The sequence below is a fragment of the Camelus bactrianus genome, chromosome 9 (genome assembly GCF_048773025.1).
Source record: "Camelus bactrianus isolate YW-2024 breed Bactrian camel chromosome 9, ASM4877302v1, whole genome shotgun sequence".
NCBI classification, from domain to species: domain Eukaryota; kingdom Metazoa; phylum Chordata; class Mammalia; order Artiodactyla; family Camelidae; genus Camelus; species Camelus bactrianus.
In genome coordinates this window covers 16,920,757-16,940,709 of record NC_133547.1, presented here as the reverse complement: position 1 = coordinate 16,940,709, position 19,953 = coordinate 16,920,757, and the positions used below count along the sequence as shown (strand labels likewise).

The 19,953-nt window shown below is 43.9% G+C and overlaps 1 protein-coding gene across 1 annotated transcript in view; it reads left to right on the top strand.

Moving 5' to 3' along the window:
- WDR88 (WD repeat domain 88) overlaps window positions 1-17,940 on the top strand; it is a 35,613-nt gene extending 17,673 nt beyond the window's left edge. Inside the window, exons 7-11 of the mRNA XM_010950145.3 lie at window positions 4,985-5,172; window positions 6,961-7,043; window positions 8,790-8,858; window positions 15,720-15,812; window positions 17,767-17,940. Of these exons, the coding sequence (XP_010948447.1) occupies window positions 4,985-5,172; window positions 6,961-7,043; window positions 8,790-8,858; window positions 15,720-15,812; window positions 17,767-17,940 (607 nt within the window). The remainder of the gene's footprint in view (window positions 1-4,984; window positions 5,173-6,960; window positions 7,044-8,789; window positions 8,859-15,719; window positions 15,813-17,766) is intronic.
- The last annotated feature ends 2,013 nt before the right edge of the window (window positions 17,941-19,953 follow it).

Here is a 19,953-nt window from a genome sequence, read left to right as displayed (position 1 = left end):
AGGTGGGTGGCCAGCCCTCTCTAGGGGGCCATGGAGTCAGGATTCCAGAACGTGTATATGCCCTGCCACCTTGCTTTTTGGCCTGGCCAGGGGTAGGGTGGGGGTGGAGGTCTGGCCGAGGGTTAAGAGTGTGCAAGGTCCTATCCTGTGTGATCTCGGACCTTAATTTCCTCACCTGCAAACTGAGCCCAGGTGAGGTCTGAACGAGATGGCACACAAAGGTCCTTAGCACAGGCTGCGTGGTGGTCTCTCAGCACAGGTCTGCTATGGAGAGGGATTCCCGTGGACACCGGGGTCGGGAGGGGCTGCAGGACGCCTGCCCCGCCCCTTGGCTCTGCTCGGGGGTGGCAGTGAGGAGGGTGAGGGCAGCTCCAGCCCTCTGCATTTTGTTTTCCTGGTGAGGACGGAAAGGGAACTCACGGAAACATCTGATGGTATAATTGATTGACCCACATTTATGAATTTTCTGGAAATGTAACTTTTAGCAAGGAGATAGGGAGGCAAGGATTCTTGGCGCTACAGGACAGGGCTGGCTTCCTGACATGCAAACTCTGAATTTACACAGACCCCCCCCCCCGCCCCCCGCACAGAGAAGGGCTCACACTTGATTCAATGCTCTGCTGTCGAGGTCTTGAAATTCTTCCTTTTTGAGCCAGGTACCTTGAGTGTTTTTATTTCAAAAATATGTAATTCACTTTTGGAAAATGTAAAACCTGCAACCCAGTACAAAATTTAAAAGGTGCGAGAGGATATATAGTGAAAAATCTCTCACCTGTCTTACAACCATTGTTTCCCCAGAAGCCACCACTTTCCCCGCTTCCTTCCTGCCGGCTGCCTTTCTTTCTTAAGTGTTGTGGAAAAATGTGCTACAGCTCAGTTATGACAGCAACAGCAACCTGGATCCCAGCGAGATCAAGCAGCACTTGCAGGGTTGGAGAACTCAAGTTTATTACCACGGCAGGCCCAGAGGAGTTAACACTCCAAGCTCTGGACCTCGTCTGTAGGTTTACACAGGCCTTTTATAGGCTGCCAGTTTTACACTTTGCAACATCATATACAAATAAAATACAACAGAAGTTGACCAACCAGAAACAAGCTTTGTAGAAATAGACCAATCAGGAGTGAGCTCCATGCGAATGAAGTACTACAAATGGACCAATCAGAAGTTAGGGAAGTGGACCAATCAGAAGTGAGAGTAGTAACCAATCAGGAGTGAGAGTAGTAACCAATCAGGAGTGAAGGAAATAACCAACCAGAATTGAGCTCAGGGAACCAATAGAATTCTAGGTGTAAGTTAGCTGCTTTAGAGGCAGAAAGTGAGATAGAGACTCTGGGTCAGGGAACTGGAGGCTAGTGGGAGGAGAGCAGCAGCCCTGCCTAGGGGTCCTGCCAGTCTTTTTATGGGGCTTCCCGCCTCAATAGCTTTATTGAGATGTAATTCACACATATCATGCAAGTCACCGATTTTAAGTCTACCGTTTGGTGGTTTGGGGGATATTATTATTTTTTGAATTGTGGTAAAATATGTAGGGCAAAATTTTTATTTTAACCATTTTGAAGTTATTTCCCTGACCTTGACTACATTTATGATATTGTGCAGCCATCACCACGATCTATTTCCAAAACCCTTTCATCACCCAAACAGAAATTCTGTACCCATTAAACCATAATTCCCCACCCACTTCAACCCTAGCCCCTAGTAACCACTATTCTATTTCCTACCTCTACAACTTTGCTTATACTGGGTATTTCATATAAATGGAATCATATATTATGTGGCCTTTAGTGTCCAGCTTATTTCATTTAGCATGTTTTTAAGGTTCTTTTGTGTTATAGCATGTGTTAGAATTTCATTTCTTTTTATGACTAAACAATGTTCTATTTTATGTATCTACCACATTTTGTTTATCTGTTTTTCTGTCGAGGAACACTTGAGTTACTTCTGTCTCCTAGCTATTGTGAACAATGCTGCAGTTAACAATGGCATAAGTATTTGTTCAAGTCATTGCTTTCAATTCTTTTGGCTCCATACCTAGGAGAGGATTTTCTGGATCACGTGGTAATACTGTGTATAGCTCTTTGAGGAACTTGGACCTTGCATTTTACTTTTGCACTGGGCCTTGCAAATGATACAGCTGGTCATGTGAGAGAATTTTGAAAATTCACAATCTCAACTGATCTTGAAGCTTGCAAGGAATAAACATAAGTATTTTGTTATAACTTTTTTTATGTTGTCAAATATAATTTAGAAAACTCAGGAGGAGAAGGAGATTCTGTTGTGTTTACCTGTACTTTTGCTTATGCTGTTCTGTTTTCTTTTCTGATGTTCCAAGTTTCCTTCTTTCACGATCTTCTTTCTGTTTAGAAAAATTTCCTTTAGCCATTCTTTTATGGTAGGTCTGAGGGTACCAAATTCTGTTAGTTTTCCTTCAACTGAAATGTCTTGGTTCCCTCTTCATTCCTGAAGGATATTTTTGCTGGATATAGGAATCTGGGTTGACGGTTTTTTTCTTTCATCATTTGAAAACTGTCATGTCACTTTTTTTCTGACCTCTGTGGTTTCTGATGAGGAACCCACTGTCATTCAGATTGCTTTTCCCCCCTCTAACTAAGGTATCATTTCTCTTTCACGGCTTTCAAGATTTTTCCTTTCTCTCTACTTACCAAAAGTTTAATTACGACGTGTTTGGGTATAGATTTCTTTGGGTTTAATCCTACTTGGGATTCACTTAGCTTTTTAAATCTGTCTTTTGCCAAATTTGGTAAAATTTCAGATGTAATTTCTTTGATTTTTTTTTCAGCTCTGTCTTCTTTTTCCTTTCCCTTTGAGATGCTGATGATCCAAATGTTAGATATTTTGTTATAGTCTCGCAGGTTCCTGAGGCTCTGGTTTTTTCCAGTCTGTTTTTTGGATTAGTTAGTTTACATTGTCTGTCTTTATATTTACTGATTCTTTATCTTCTAAATTGATTTTTTTTTGGTTATTGTGTTTTTCAGCTCTAAAATTTCCACTTGGTCATTCTTTATATCTTCTATTTTTTTGTTGTGGCTTTCTACCTTTTTTATTATTTCAAGCATGATTATAATTTTCCATCAAAGCTTTTTTATGGTGGCTGCTTAAAAATCCTTGTCAGATAATTCTAGCATCTGTTTCTTATCTCAGTGTTAGCATCTATTGACTTTCTTTCTCATTCCTGTTGAGATTTTCCTGGCTCTCAGTATGATGAGTGAATTTCAGCTGCATCTTGGACATTTTGAGTATTACACTGTGAGACCCTATGTCTTATTTAAATCTTCTGTATTATCAGGCCACCTCATTAGAGCACAGTAAGAGTTTGAGGCTCCTCTCTTAGCCTTTGCTGACAGTGGTGGGATTGCAGCTTTCCCTAAGATTTTTGTCTAGAATAAGGCAGGTATTGTTTAAAGGTTTTCTGTCTTACTAGGCTATCTCTTTGGTTAAGAGAAAAGGCTTTTCTTGGGGGCCTTCTGTCCAGTCCCCATTATTTTGTGGGTTGTAGACTTTCCCAGTACCCATCTAAGATATAAGAAGCAAAAAGAAAACTGCAGAGACTCAGCAGCATGCCATCCTGGGTCCCAGATCCCTAGCTGGCCTGCCTTCTCTTCTTCACCCTTCATAGTCTTCTGCTTGCTTTATAAATGCCCAGGGTTGTTAGCTGTACTTAGCAGGAGGATTAGGGATAAAGGCATTGATTGGCTCCACCTTTTCCAGAGGCACAAATGCAACACAAGCACTTTTCCCAAACTTTTATACTAAGTAAAATGGTCTCTTATGGTAAGTGGAATGTATCTGAAATGAGAGCCCCATCCTGGAAAACAGAGGGGCCCTGGTCTAACCCCCAGTGACAGCTTCTGGATTCTGGGGAGGGCTTGTTATTCACCTCCAGTATATGCTGGGATGGGTCTTACCCAACCAGGCACTAGGGTTTGGACATTTTAACCCTGGACACGCTTGGGAGGTTGACATTTCTTCTCCTTTGATCTCACTCAGTTTGTGCATTTCAAAGAACCAGAAAAGAACCCAAAACTGACTTGAGCTCTAGAAAACAGATTTGTTCAGCCTTTTCTTCAGGTTGAATGAATTGATTTTATGATCCAGGCTATTCAGAGATGTTTATAGGTTTGCTAGAAAACTCTGCTTCTAACAGGAGATGAGAATCACAGGGTAAACACTTTGAGGATCACAAACAAAATAAAAAACAACAAAATTCTGACAATGTTTTTTCTTTTAAAAAAAAGACATTTAAAAAGTGAGAAAGTTTATGAATTACATGCACAATACTAAAATGTGCTCTAATGACACTGCGGACAGTTGAGGAGAGAGGGAGAAAAAAAGAGAGAGAGCATTTGGGGTGAGGAAAAGTTGGGAGAGTGAGGGAGAGCAGGATGGGAGAGGGTGGTAAGGGGAAGAAGCCATGCCCCCATGTGTTGGAGGGCAAGGAGGGGTGTGTGAGCAGGAGAGACCCGCAGTAAGTGCAGTGCAGCACCCAACCAGACAGGCTGTTAGTCCCTTCCCCATCACCGACCACTCTTCCAGCTGCTCTTTCCCCTCAAACCTCAAAGCAGCTCTGAATATGCAGTGGTTCTCAACCCGGGGCAGTTTTGTCCCCTAGAGGACATCTGGCAATGCCTGGGGACATTTTTTGGTTGTCACAACTGGGTGTGGAGGCCACTAGCAACTAGTGAGTAGAGCCCAAGAGGGCTGCTAAATTTCCTACAATGCATCGGACAGCCCCCTACTGCAAAGAATTATCCAGCAAAAAAAGATCAATATTGCCATTATTGGGAAATCCTGGAATAGTGTGACACAGTGAGAGTAATGAATATTTAGACCGTGGTAGGCAGTGATCAAAGGAATGATGCCCATCAGGTCCACTGCCCCCTCCACTCACCTCCCTTTTAAGTGTGTCCTCAGATCCTCCAGGAGGGAAGTGCTAATGTGTACACCCTGCCACGTGTGTTTCAGGGCGCATACCAATGCAATCTCAAACTGCTGCTTTACCTTCAGCGGCCATTTCCTGTGTACAAGCTCTTGGGATAAAACCTTAAAAATATGGAACGTCCATACCGGGGAGTTTCGAAACCGGGGAGCCTGTGTGACTCTGATGCAGGGCCACGAAGGTTCTGTGAGCTCCTGCCACTTTGCCAGAGACAGTGAGTAACTAACTCGTCAAAGGAGTCTACACCCACGGGAGGCCCGGGGCAGAGTTCCTCGTGGTCCATTCACATGCACTTGGTACAGAGAGACTTTCCAATGATGCCAGCAGTGGGGGTGGATTTATTTTCCATGAGAACAACAACAAAAAAAAAGCCAAGAGGGAGATTCATTTGAGCAAGTTTGCAGATGACAGAAACTCAGCTTGATGTGGCTTAAGCAACAAAATAAATTTATTGACTTCCATAATGGGCAAGTCCAGGAGCCAGTCTCCCTTTGGGAGGGGCTGGGTTGGGACACTTGGACCATGCTCTCAGGAAGCCAACTCTTCTACTCTGTCCCTCAGCTCAGCTTCTCTCTCATACAGACCTTTCTCCTCAAGGAGGCAAAGATGACTTCTGCTGGTCCAGGCTAACAGTGGTTCTGACCACTGGCAATCCTAGAGAAAGAGAGACCCTCTCTCTGGTGGTGCTAGCTCAAGTTCCTGAGAAGACTTGCATTGGCTCAGCTGGGGACACATGCCTGTCTCTGAACCAGGCACTTCAGCAGGGGACGAAAGGTTCTGATGGGCCAGGTCTGAATGACTTGCCCATGCTTAGAATTAGAGATCGAAACCTGTACCTTCTGAAACAGAAGGACTGAGAATATGGGGGAAGTGTTTCCCCATGGGAAATCGGGGAGCTGTTTCCAGATGAAGGGGCATGGATGTGACCAGGAGCAGTGACAGGAAACTGTCGGGGGCAGCTGGCCCCAGTGAGGACAGTGACTGCTCCTGACACCCAGAAGCCCAATGTTATACTCCTCCCAGTCCTCGTGCGGAGTGGCGCTTGCTCTTTGTGTCCGAGGTGGGGGTGAAGGGGTGTAGGGGAGGAGGTAGGCAGCCAATACACACATAGTCAGGGCCTGGCTTGAAAAATGCTTCCCTCTTCCGAAGCAGCCGCTGTGTAAGTCAGACTCCACCAGGGGGCGCCCCACCAGCTTCTGTCCTCAGCTTTATAGGTTTCAGAGTTGGGTAAAGTCAATCCTCACTATTTGAAGATTTCGTATTTGTCAGTTCACTTCCTGAGTAAAGTTTATTTGGAATCTTGAAGTCAGTGCCCACAGCACTTTTGCACCACCTAGGGCTATGTGCCGGGCAGTGACAGGTGGTCCGCGGGCCCGCACTCCCAGCCGGAGGCGAGGGGGCCACTGCCTTCTTGTTTCAGTTCTCTTATCAAAAGGTGTCCTTCTTGTGATCTATTTAGTCCCATGTTTTTTGCGTTTTGTGCTTTTTGTTGATGACTTTGCTGTTTAAAGTGGCCCCAGGCATAGAGTTGCAGTGCCGTCCAATGTTCCTAAGTCCAGGAAGGCTGTGATGTGCCTTACGGGGCAAACACATGCTCGATAAGCATCATCTGGGCCTAAGTTATAGCGCTGATGGCCGTGAATTCAATGTTAGTGAATGAGCACTCTATATCAAATAAGGTGTCTTTAAACAAACAGACTGAAGACAAAGTCAGGTATTGATTGGGCGATGAAAATGTTGTGGCCAGAGGCTCACGGGAACCTGACCCTGTATTTCCCCGAGGAGCCATGGCTCCATCATCACTCGTTCTGACTTTATAGAACATAACTACCATGCATAGTGAGGGTAATTGGCTGGGGGTTGTTGAGTCACACCAGGAAGGGGCTTGAGTGTCATCAGAGTGAGCCATGATGGCACCTCACAAAAGCATCCTCAGCCTTCTTGGTCTCACCAGAGGAGGAAGCAGTTGGCTGGAGACGGTGACCCTCTTTTCGTTTTTCAGCCTCTTTTCTCGTGTCTGGAGGGTTCGACAGGACTGTGGCTGTCTGGGATGTAGGAGAAGGCTACCGGAAGCTCTCCTTGAAGGTACCAATGCCAGCATCAGACAGAGGATCTGAAGTTCATTCCTTGGTCATTCCATGCTGGGTGCCGGGTGCTGGGGATATAACAGTGGGTGAGACAGACCTAAATGTTCCCTATGGAGCTGACGACCTTTGTGGGGAAGTGCAGACAAGAAACCACAGTGGGGAAGATATAGCTCAGTGGGTAGAGTGCCTGCTTTGCATGCAGGAGCTCCTAGGTTCACTCCCCAGCACTTCCATTAAAAAAGTAAATAAATAAAACCTAATTACTCCCCCCGAACCTGTCCCCCCTAAATAAAAAAGAAGCCAACAAACAAATCCTCAACAGTGATGAGTGACACAGAAAACCCACAACAGAGTGTTCGAAATAGATTCCAGGGTCTAATCCACAATGAGTGGGCCGGGAGGGCCTCTTGGAGAAGGTGGCATTTGAGCTGAGAACTGGATGGCAAGGAAGGACTGGATGAGTGAGGATCCTGGGGAAGGCCATGCCAGGCAGATGGAGCAGCAAATGCAAAAACCGGAGGTGGGAAATCACTGTGCAGAAGGGTGAATGCCATCAGGAGGTGCGCACAGAAAGCTGTGGGGCTCCAAAATGGTGGGCGTCAACTGAGTGCTTTTGGCTGCAAGTTAGAGGAAACTCAACTCAAAGCAGCTCCATGACAAGGAGCTGGATCCTCTAACACAGCCAAGCATCCAGAGGTTAGGCAGTCCCAGGACTGGCTGCTTCAGTGCCTCTGTTCCAGGTGTCCCCACCCCAAGGTTTCTGCATAGTCCTTAGTCTTGGGACCTCATGGCCGCCTTTGGCCGTGAAGGCTTGCCTCCATGACTCTGAGTCTCTCCATTCTCTGTGAGCCAAATGTAGACTGTGTCCCTTTGGTCACGACAACATTCAGGCTCCCAGGGTTGTTCTGCCTGAGCCTCTTCTCTGTGGGTTTGGAGAGGCAAAAGGAGTTCACATCCTAGCAAATAAACAACTTAAAAGAGAATGTTCAACCTCACTGAAAACTGAATGCTGCAGTGAATATGGGGGTGCGGATTTCTCCTTGAGATCCTGTCTTTAAAAATCCCTTTGTCCCTGCATCAGGTCATTCTCTTCTCTCTTCTCTTCTCTCTCTCTCCCCTTCAGATTCCTGTGCTTTTGTTACGCACAGCACTTCAGCCCCACTCTTGCTCCCTTTCCTCCCACTGCACCTCAGTGTCCACCTCTTTCCGTTAGGAAAAGGCCAAAGAACGAAAAAGATGCTGACACAGAGCTCCGACCTCATTTAGTGTCTGAACCAGCAATAGTTGTCTATCTCCTCTGAGCTCCTTTTACCTGAGGAAGTCACCACCCCTCCCATTTACTCACGTGGGTAGGTTTGCAGTTATTTGAAGCCAAAAAGCTCCCTTACCAACAAGACTGCTGAGTGGTATTTCCTAGAACAAAGAATGCAAACAAAAACCTGCAAGAGGTGCTCTGGGACCAGATGGGAATGTAATCAATTTTTTCCCCCATCCTGCTAAGCACCAGGGTACTATTTTTAAAAAACACGTATGGTGCTGCGATATACACGTGCATCCCACGCCTTTACACTTGGTTCTCTACCTTAAATGTCGGTGAAACCAGGGAAGCACAATTAGTTGCCCCTAAATGTAAGCAACATTGAATTGCTGACTTTGTTTGTTTGTTTGTTTTTCTTGTTTTGTTTTTGTGGTTCTTTCAAACGCTTTTTCTCTAGATCCCTGTTAAAATTCTATTTTCCTTCAGGGCCATAATGACTGGGTGATGGATGTTGCCGTTAGTAACAACAAGAAATGGATCCTGTCTGCTTCAAAGGTAAAAGTGGACAACCTCTGAGTGACTTAAAAATCTCTGTCCTGTTTGTGAGAATTGGTGGTAGCAGAAGTGTACTGCCGAGTAAAACCCCCGGGCAGCTCCATTTGAAGGCCGCAGCCGGCCAGGCCTTCCCCATCCAGGGAGCTGCCTGGGAATGTGGGAAGTGGGTCATTCCATTTGCTCATGTGGGAAGTTGCCAGGTATTTCCTTGTCTGCACCAATGTCGTTTGAGCTTTGTTGGAGCAAGGGTCTGCCCAGACTGGTGAGTGATGGAGCCAACAGGGGCCCTTGGAGGGGAAGGGGTCGGGTCACGGACAAGTTACCACCCTGAGATTCCAGGTGGGTCTTCCCTCACTACTCACTACAGCCTGGGATTTCCAAGCTACCGGCACACAACAGCTAGCCCAGGAAATCCAGAGGACTGTCCTCCACGTGTGAGCACCAGAGAAGTGGGGTCCCATTTTGTCCCCCAACCTTTACTAGAGCCATCTCGTTCTCCAGGCTGGGGGTTTCAAGGTATATGAAAATGTGGGCAAGACTGCCTGCCATGATCAACTTTTCAGAGAGCCAATGTGAGACACCACCACCCTGGACAAAATAACAAGAATAATAATGTAACACATCATAAAAATTATATGCCATTGTGTTACTACTTTAACATAAAAATATGAAAAAATGGTTATGCCAATGATATCTCAGTAAAGCTGGAAAAGAGTGAAAATACAAGACAAAGTATCAAAAATAAGTGTTTATATAAAATTATGTCTTATTGACTTTTCTGTTACATAAATGCTATTATTTAAACAAAACAACAGGACTAGTTAATAACAGCAAATAGTAATCATGGATATTAGGATAATTAAGCAAATATGGATAAGAAAAATACAAGAATATTTTATAATCTTTCTGTCCTTTGATTTAGCAATTTATTTTGACTCAAAAAAAGCCCTTATAGGTTATTTAAATTTTATAGACTATATTATGGTATATTCTTAAGATACATAAATGTAAGGCTTTTTAAAAGAAAGAGAATATAAATACAATAAGATTGGTTAAACAAATATTTATGTATTTATTTTTTTCCCCAGCTTTATTGAAGTATAATTGACATATAACGTTGTGTAAGTTTAAGGTGTACAAGGTGTTGATCTGATACGCTTATATATTGCAAAACAATTACCACCGTAGCCTTAGCTAACACCTCCACCACATCACAAAATTAGCATTTCTCTTTTGTGGTGAGAACATTTAAGATCTACTCTCTTAGCAACTTTCAAGTATATTATGCAGTATTATTAATTATAATCACCATGCTATACATTAGACCCCCAGAACTTGTTAATCTTATAGCTGGAATTTTGCACCCTTTGACCCAATATCTCCCAGTTTCCCCCACTCCCTCCAGTGTCTGGTAACCACCACTCTCTGTTTTCATGAGTTTGGCTTTTTTAGACTTCACATATAAGTGAAATCATAGAGTATGTGTCTTTTTCTGTCTGATTTATTTCACTTAGCATAATGCCCTGAAGATTTTGTCCATGTTGCCGTAAACTGCAGGGTGTCCTTTTTTATGGCTGAATAATATTTCATTGTATATATACATCCTACATCTGCTTTATCCATTCATCCGCTGATGGACACTTAGGTTGTTTCTATACCTTGGTTATTGTGAATAATGCTGCAGTGAACATGCGGATGCAGATATCTCTTTGAGATCCTGTTTTTATTTCTTCTGGGTATATACCCAGAAGTGGGATTCCTGGATCATATGACAGCTCTATTCGCAGTTTTTTGAGACACCTCCAATTTGTTTTCCTTAGTGGCTGTACCAATTTATGTTCCTACCAACAGTTCACAAGGGTTCCCTTTTCTCCACATTCTCATCAACACTTACTTCATCTTTTTGATAACAGACACTCTAACAGAGTGAGGTGATATCTCATTGTGGTTTTGATTTGCATTTCCTTAATGAATAGTAATGTTGAGCATCTTTTCATGTACCTGTTGGTCATTTGTATGTCTTCTTTGGAAAAATGTTGATTCAGTTCCTTTGTCTTTTTTTCTATTGAATTATATGAATTCTTTATTTATTTTGGAAATTTGACTCTTATCAGATATATGACTTACAAATATTTTCTCTTTATGGTTTCAGGTCTTACCTTTAAATCTTTAATCCATTTGAGTTAACTTTTTGTGAGTTGTGTAAGACAGGGGCCCAATTTCATTCTTCTCTATGTGGTTATCCAGTTTTCCCAGTGCCACTTACTGAAGAGACTAATCTTTCCCCATTGAGTATTCTTGGCTCCCTTGTCAAATTAGTTCGCTGTATGTGTGAGGGCTTATCTCTGCCAGTACCATACTGTTTTGACTACTATAGCTTTGTAGTTTAGGTTGAAATCAGGACGTGTGATGCCCTCAGTTTTGTTCTTTCTCAGGATTGCTTTGGCTATTTGAGGTATTTTGTGGTTCCACACAAATTTTAGGGTTGTTTTTCCATTTCTGTGAAAAATGCCACTGAGATTTCATTAAATCCATAGATGGCTTTGGGTGGTATGGACATTTTAACAATATTAATTTTTCTGATCCATAAACATGGAAAGATATCCTAAGTTCATGAGCAGGAAGATACAACATTGTTAAGATGTCATTACTACCCAGAACAATCTACAGATTCAATACAATCCTTATCAAAATACCAACAACCTTTTTCACTGTAAGGGGAAAGTTGATCCTTAAGTTCATATACCTTTCCCATAATGTCATATAGTTGGAATCATACAGTGTGTAGCCTTTTCAGATTGTCTTCTTTCACTTAGAAATATGTATTTAAGGCTCCTTGATGTCTTTTGTGTGTGTGTGTCTTAATAGCTCATTTCTTTTTTTTTAAATTACTGAATAATATTCTATTACATGGATGTACCATAGTTTATCTATTCTCTTATTCAAGGACATCTATTTAAAAAAATTAAAATATAGTGAGTTTACAATGTTTTTTTTTTAAATTAAAGTATAATCAGAACAGCATTAATAGTTCAGTCATATATATATGTATATGTATATATACACACACACATATATTTGTTTTCATATTCTTTTTCATTATAGGTTACTACAAGATATTGAATATAGTTCCCTGTGCTATACAGAAGAAATTTGTTGTTGATCTATTTTATATATAGTAGCTAGTATCTGCAAATCTTGATCTCCCAATTTAGCCCTTCCCACCTCCTTCCCTCACTGGTAACCATAAGTTTGTTTTCTATGTCTGTGAGTCTATTTCTGTTTTGTAAATAAGTTCATTTGTCTTTTGTTTTTTTTTTAGATTCCACATATAAGTGATACCATATGGTATTTTCTTTTTCTTTCTGGCTTATTTCACTTAGAATGACAATCTCCAGGTCCATTCATGTTGCTACAAATGGCATTATTTTATTCTTTTTTATGGCTGAGTAGTATTCCATTGTATAAATATACCACAACTTCTTTATGCAATCATCTGTCAATGGACATTTAGGTTGCTTTCATGTCTTGTCTAATGTAAATAGTGCTGGTATGAACATGGGGGTATCTCAAGGACATCTTGGTTACCTCCAGTTTGGAGGTTATTCTGAATAAAGCTGCCATAAACATCTGTGTGCAGCTTTTTGTGTGGATATGAGTTTTCAAGACATTTAGGTAAAAATTAAGGAGTGATTGTTGGGTTGTGTGGTAAGACTATGTTTCACTTTGTAAGAAACTGCCAAAGTGTCTTTTATTTATTTAGTTAGTTATTTTATTAAGGTATAATTGACATGGCACAACATATTAGTTTCAGGTGTACAACATAATGACTTGATATTTGTATATATCATGAGATGATGACCACGGTAAGTCTAATCGCCATACATAGATTTTTTTTTCTTGTGATAGAACTTTTAAGAACTATTCTCTTAGCAACTTTCAAATATACAGTACAGTATTATTAATTATAGTCACCATGCTGTACATTACATCCCCACCACTTACTTAATTTATAATGGAAATTTATACCTTTGACTCTTTTCACCCATTTGGTCCACCCCACCTCTTGCCTCTGGCAACATCTATCTGTTCTCTGTATCTATGAGCTCAGAGTTTTTGTTGTTGTTGTCATTTATTTGTTTTTGTTTTGTTTGTTAGATTCCACATTTAAGTGAAATCATATGATATTTGTCTTTCTCTGTCTTAGCATAATGCTCTCAAGGTCCATCCATGTTGTTGCCAATGGCAAGATTTCATTCTTTTTTATGGCTGATCTTTTTTATACAGCTTCATTGAGATAGTGTTCACTTACTGTACAATTCACTCATTTATGGTGTACAATTCAATAGTTTTTTATTATATTCACAGAGTTGTGCATTTATCACTATAATCAATTTTAGAGCATTTCATTACCACACTATCTTGATTTCTATAGCTTTATAGTAAGTATTGAAGTTGGGGGGTGTCATTTCCCCAACTTTGTTCCTCTCCTTCATTATTATGTTGGCTTTTCTGGATCTTTTGCTTTTCCATATAAACTTTGGTATCAGTCTCTCAATATTCACAGAATAACTTGCTGGGATTTGATTGGGATTGCATTGAATCTATAGATCAAGTTGGGAAGAACTGACATGACAATATTGAGTCTCCCTATTCATGAACATGGACTATCTCTCTATTTATTTATTTCTTCTTTGCTTTCATTCATCAGCATTTTCCTCCCATATTGTCATATTTTGTTAGATTTATACCAAAGCATTTTGTTTATTGGGATGCAAATGTAAATGCTATTGGGCTTTTAATTTAAAATTCCACTTGTTCGTTTCTGATATATAGGAAAGCAATTGACTTTTGTATTAACCTAGAATCCTGCAATCATTCTGTGTCACTTACTAATTCAAGAGTTTTTTGTTGTTGTTGATTCTTTCAGGTTTTCTAGACCATCATGTCATCTGTGAACAAAGAAGGTTTATTTCTTCTTTCTCAATCTGTATACCATTTTTTCCCTTTTGGTGTGTATTTCCTTGCACTAGCTAGGACTGCTAATCTATTTTTTGTTTCTATTATTCTGAACACTTCTTATAAATATAATCATACAATATGTGGTACTTTGTGACTGGCTTATTTCACATACGTTTTCAAGGTTTATTCATGTTGCAACATGTATCAATACTTCATTTCTCTTTGCTGGTGAATAATATTCCATTATATAAATATACCACATTTCATTTATTCATTCACCAGTTGATTTGGAATTATTTCCACCTTTTGGCTATTATGAATAATACTTCTATGAAAATTCATGAACAAGGTTTTGTTTGAACACTGGTTTTTTATTCTTTTGGGTATACACCCAGGAATGGAACTGCTATATTTAATTCTGTATTTTTAACACATGTAACTCTATATACTTAACCATTTGAGTAACTCCTAAAGTGCTGAACCCTTTTACTTTCCCACCAGCAGTGTAGGAGGGTTCCAGTTTCTCCACATTCTCACCGTCTTGATAGTAGTCATCCTATCTATTGGTTGTGAGCTGGTGTCTTGTAGTTTTGATTTGCATTTTCCTGGTGGCCAGTGGTGTTGAGCATCTTTTCATATGCTCATTGACCACTTGTATATTTTCACTTTCTTTTTTTGTGTGTGTGTTTTTTTTAATAATGGGGAAGTAATTAGGTTTATTTATTTAACAGAGTTACTGGGAATTGAACCCAGGACCTCATGCATGCATGCACTCTACCACTGAGCTATACCCTCTCCCCTTATCTTCACTTTCTGATGCATGTCCTTTGAGGCAGAAAAGAATTTCATTTTGATGAAGTCCAGCTTATCTATTTTTTCTTTTGGTGCTTGTGCTTTTGGCATCAGATCTAAGAAGCCATTGCCTAACCCAAGGTCACAAAGATTTATCCCTATGTTTTGTTTTATTCTAAGAGTTGTTTAGGTTTATTTCTGGACTCTTAATTCTGTTCTATTGATCTACATGTCTATCCTTACGCCTATACCACACTGCCTTGATAACTGTAGCTTTGTAGTAAGTTTTACAATACAGAGTGTGAGTCCTCCGGTACCGTTTTCTTTCACATTAGTATCTTTTGGGGAGATGAAAAAAACCTTTTGTTTCACTTAGAAAACTTGCTTGTCTCATCTCAGATTTGTGATCCCTGACCCCCAATTCCCTTTCTGCATATTGTGCATTACGTTCTGGTTACTTACCACCCCCATCTGTCCCCCTGTCTTTAAACACAGTTGTTTAGCCTCCCTTTTTGGTGATGTCTGGGTCATGCTGGCATTGATCTTGTAATTGTTCTCATTTCCATTATCTGATCCCTTAGAAAATATGAACACAATACTCACAATGTTAAAAATTCTACTTAACACTCTCCTGAAACAAAGCACAACAGTTGATCCCCAGGTAGAAATCAAAGGCAGACTGTTAACACTTACAGTTACAACGCAGTGAGGCTGAATACTTGGGTCTCATCACTTGAAGTGATACAGGGATTGTGGAAAACAGTGATGGCAGCTACAGGAGGTGGATCGTCTAGGCATATTCATTTAGCATTAAAAATAGTTTCATTTTCAGCTATTTGGGGGCCACTATATGGGTTTTGTATTCCCCCCAAACTTCTACACCCATTGCTGAAAAATGAAGCTTTTTGCACCTTGAAAGGGGTATGCAGGGATTTCCAGTGCTAAGGCTGGGATGGTGCTGGAGAAACTCGGACAGTGGGTCACCTAACTGCTCCTTTGCAGGCCCAGGTCCTCCATAGGTAACCTGGACGTGATGCCCCGCCCTGGGTCCCCCCAGCTTAACGAGCCCGTTTTGTGACTGCTGGTTTGCTGTTTAACTTGTTTTAGGATAAGACCCTGAGACTATGGAATATTGAAGAAATGGACCAAATTCCTTTGGTAATTGAGTACAAAAAGGCGCTGGGCTTAAAGGTGAAACAGGTTGGTACTGGGTAAAATTAAGCCAAATGAAGACTTTGATTAGTTCCCTCTACAAATTAATCTGTTCTTTGAACAAACATTTATTGGGCAACTGGGGATAAAACTATGAAAAAAAATAGATTGAAAATTTTGCCTCAAGGGAGCTTACACTCTAAAAGGGGAGAAAAACCATGAATAAAGAAATAAGAAAAATATGTTGTAATTTGAAGAAAAGTGACCTAGGAAGAGGGGGAATGGGAGGACTGGTGGTTGCAGCATTTTAAAGAGTGATCAGGATGAGTCTCATTGAGAAGGTGACATTTGTTTTAAGACTTGAAGATGGTGAGGGAGTGAGCCACAGCTGTTTAGGGGAAGAGCTTCCCAGCAGAGGGAACAGCCCATGCAGAGACCCTGAGGCAGGAGTGAGCCTGGGGTTTGAAGAGAGGAGTGAGCAGGGGGTGTGGGAGGAGATAAGGCCGGAGGAAGACCTGGAGGTACTGCCGGGCACATAGTGGACCTGTGTGAGCCTCGTACACTCCTGCAGCAGAACCCCGGCCAGGACCCCAGGACCCCAGTGCCCTGTTTCCCATGGAAGGGGCTCAGGTGCCAGTTTTCTGGTGGGAGATCTTGGTAGGAGGGTGGGCACACCCTCTGCTGTGGCTGGCTACAAAGGCCACCCTTGGGCAGCGGAGGCCAGTCCCTGCTGGGGCCTCGAAGTGCCAGAACCTGGCTGCTACCTTGAGAGGTGGAGTCCCTGCTGGGCCCTGTTGAATCCTGGAGCCCCCTAGGCTGGTGTCCTCTCAGAAGGCCCGGCTGGGAGCCACCACTTGTGTGGATGGCTAAGTGGGGAACGACACTGGGGGCGGGGCAGTGAGGGGTGGGACCCACGTGGACTGCGTCTTTGTGGCTAGCTGGTCCTCATGGCCTTCGTGGCTATGCTGGTCCTTAGGCCCTGGAAGCTGACTGGCTACAGAGCAGTGCTTGTGTCCTCAGCCTGCCATCGGGGCAGGGCCGGGGAGCTGCCTCCTCTGAGCCCAGCTGTTCAGGGCTTAGGTTGTGGGAAATTATGCAGTAGAATAAGGTAGGCAAAGGACCTAATTTCTTTCTTGCAAAAGAAAGAAAAGAAAGAGATCTCCCTGAAGCTGTAGCAAAGACAAGCCCTCTGCATTTGACTTGCTCTGAATCAATATGAGAAACTTCAGAGGCCAGATTTCCTAGAGGGCCTGCCCTGGGCCAGGTGTGCCCTGCCCCTCCTGCAGGCTTTGGTGCTATGGGGCCGGGAAGGGTGGCAAAGCACAGGGGCTTGGAGTGCCAGGGCACGGGCATGCGACCTGCAGGCTTGTCTCAGTGGGACTGAGCTGTGGTGGGACCCTCTGAGAGTACTCTGCCTATGGCCTGAGAGCCCACCCTGTGGTGTTGCTCTCTGGGTGGGGAGCAGATGTGGCAAGTGAGCTGTGCCGCTGTATCTACTGTCCTCTGTGTGCTTTGGCCAGAAACAGGCTCAGAGATAGAGAAGGATGCTCAGCACCTTCACCATCTAGTAAAAATTCCTGCTTTGTTCAGAAGTTTTGACTACTTGATTCTCCAAAAGTTAGGTGTCTCCAGGATGTCAAGGAGTTAGGAGAGCCCCCAGTTTTGCTCTGCACAGAGCAGAGGAGGGGGTTGGACACCCATCCCCTGTCCTCGTCACCATCAAGTGGCTCTCCACTCCTGCCCCCAGGACCCCATAGCAGGGGACATGAGCCAGCAGGACCCGCATAGCTTTTGTTGGGGAAGAGAGGGAGAGGCCTGTGCTCATTCTCTTCAGTGGCCAACAATTTCCACCCTTGTGGGCTTCCAGACCCCAGAGGGGAGAGGCAGCTCTTGCCTTGGCCGTATCCAGCGTGGTTGGATCAGGTGGGAGAATTCTCACTGTCCGCCTTGATCCCCTCTGACCAGTACCTCCTTTCCGTTCTTTTAAAATATTTCATGTCAGTGTGAAGAATGTGACAGGCCTTTCTCCATCTACGGAAATGACATCTTTCCTGAAACAGTCACTAAATGTGTGTTCTGCCGGATGGATGTAAAAGACTTGTCAGCAGAGGCCTCACCATCATCAGAAGGGGAGGACTCACTGGCAAGGGAGTGCAGCCAGGGGGAGGATGGCTGATGGCCACTGGGCCCTCTGGGTGACTTGAGCACAGATCACCTGTCATGTAGATTTCAGGGCTCTACAGAGACTTTTCTCTAGGGGCCCCCTCCCCAGCCAGGTGGGCCCGTCAGACTGGGGCAGGGGCTGAGATCTGGCTGGGCTCCCACCACTGTGCCACCTCCTCAGCTCCACTGCACCTTCGGGATCACTTTGTTTTTAATTTTCATGCAGAATAAATCTAGATTCTTTTGGGGAAAAAAAAGTGTGCATGTGAATTCTAGAAACACTTTGGCTACTCCTAAGCTTTATGTCCTGGTGTTCATCCTGTCTCACTTTTGGCACACATTCTGGTCTCTGGATTTGCCCTGTAAAGCAGCCCTTTGGTGCTGGCACCAGCAGCACCCAAGGAAGGGTTTGTCGAAAGAAGAGGAAGATGTGAAGCCACTGCTGTGGAGGGGACACTGTGGGGGCCTCCCTGGCTGATGCTCCCAGATGGCCACCTGCCCAGAGCTGAGGAAGGTCTGGTTAGGCAGGCAGGTGGTGGTCATTTCCACCACAGAATGTTTCATGCTCTCCACTCCGGTCTCTTCATTTTCCAGAATGCCCATGTGTGTGCACAGCCTTCCTGTTTCCACAGCATTGCATACAATGTAAATCAATTAGTTCACAAAGAGTGAAGTTTTTCAGTTAAATAGAAGGGCTCCCTTTTCCATTTGGTATGGCTCACAGGATTTCCATCAGATATCATTAGTATGCCCCTTGGTCCATTTTTAACTAATTAGTGTTAATTGACTAGCACCCAGTAATTCTGCCAGTGAGCTGAATTGTTTGGATGGCTCACATGCTTGGTGCCACCACCCTCCTCTGTCACAACCAAGGTGACTTCCCATCTTCAAGGAAGCTGTTCAGTATTTATCCATTAATTTACATGAATGATGGATGAACATGTCAAAACTCCGTTTCACACCCTCCCAGGAAATGGGATGTCTTTGGAAGAGCCGTTTTATCCTTTCTCCCGCACATATGCATAGTATTCTTTCCCACTGCTGTAGAGGATGTCTGGCCTGCTTGTTACCAACACTGACCCCATCGACGGGCACTCTCGTTTTTTGCTTTTACAAACAATACTGGAGTGAACCTTGTGTGCAAATGTTTGCAGAGACTTATATTTCTGTGGATGAGACTCTCTCACTGGACAAATTGCTGGGTCAATGGATTAGCAGATTTTGGTTTTGTTGTTTTCCAAAAGCCCTCTAAAAAGTGCTGGGACGAAGTAGCTGAGGTGCCTGAGTGAGGAGCCCCAGAAGGAGCAAGTGAGAAGCCTGAGTGAGGAGGGCTTTGCCTTTCTCTGGCAGCGGAAAACTTCCACGTACTGTTCTGATGCCCCACGGCCAGCAGCCTGGGCCCCCCTGAAGCTCTCGATCCTTCAGTGCCTGCTCTGGGTCCCCTCTGTGTCCTCGGTCTCTTCCCTTGCTCAGGGTCCGCGGGGGGACGAGCCCCCAGAGCCAGCAGGCCGGTGACCCCGATGGTCAGAGTGCGGCCGAGGAAGGCAACCGGCCTGCCAGGCTGAGGGCGCCAGTGCTATGGGTCGGACGCGTGGTCACCGCGGGACCGCGGCGGGTGTGAGCCCTGACCGGACGCCGGCGAGCGGGCAGCCCGGCCCTGCCGGCGGGGCGGGGCTCTCCGGAGCCCCGCGGGGACTCGGCCTCGCCGGAGTTTGGGTGGCTTCCCTGAGCCAGTTCTGGAGGGCTGAAGACCGGACCTCGCGCGAGCATGCCCCAAAGGTGGGCACCCTGGCTTCAAGAGAGGGAGCGGAAACTACAGCACCCGGACGACTCGCCCTCCTGCGCCCCAGCTTCTGCACGCTGTCGGAGATTCCAGCCTCAGCGGCCAGTTTATAAGCCTAAACTGCTGGCGTGAGCGGGATCTTATACCGCGCATGCGCCTGCCACCGAGGGGCTCTGTACGCGTGCGCGCGGCCGATGGAGTAAATGGTGATGAGGAACAGAGGCTCGCCGTACTAGTGCGGGT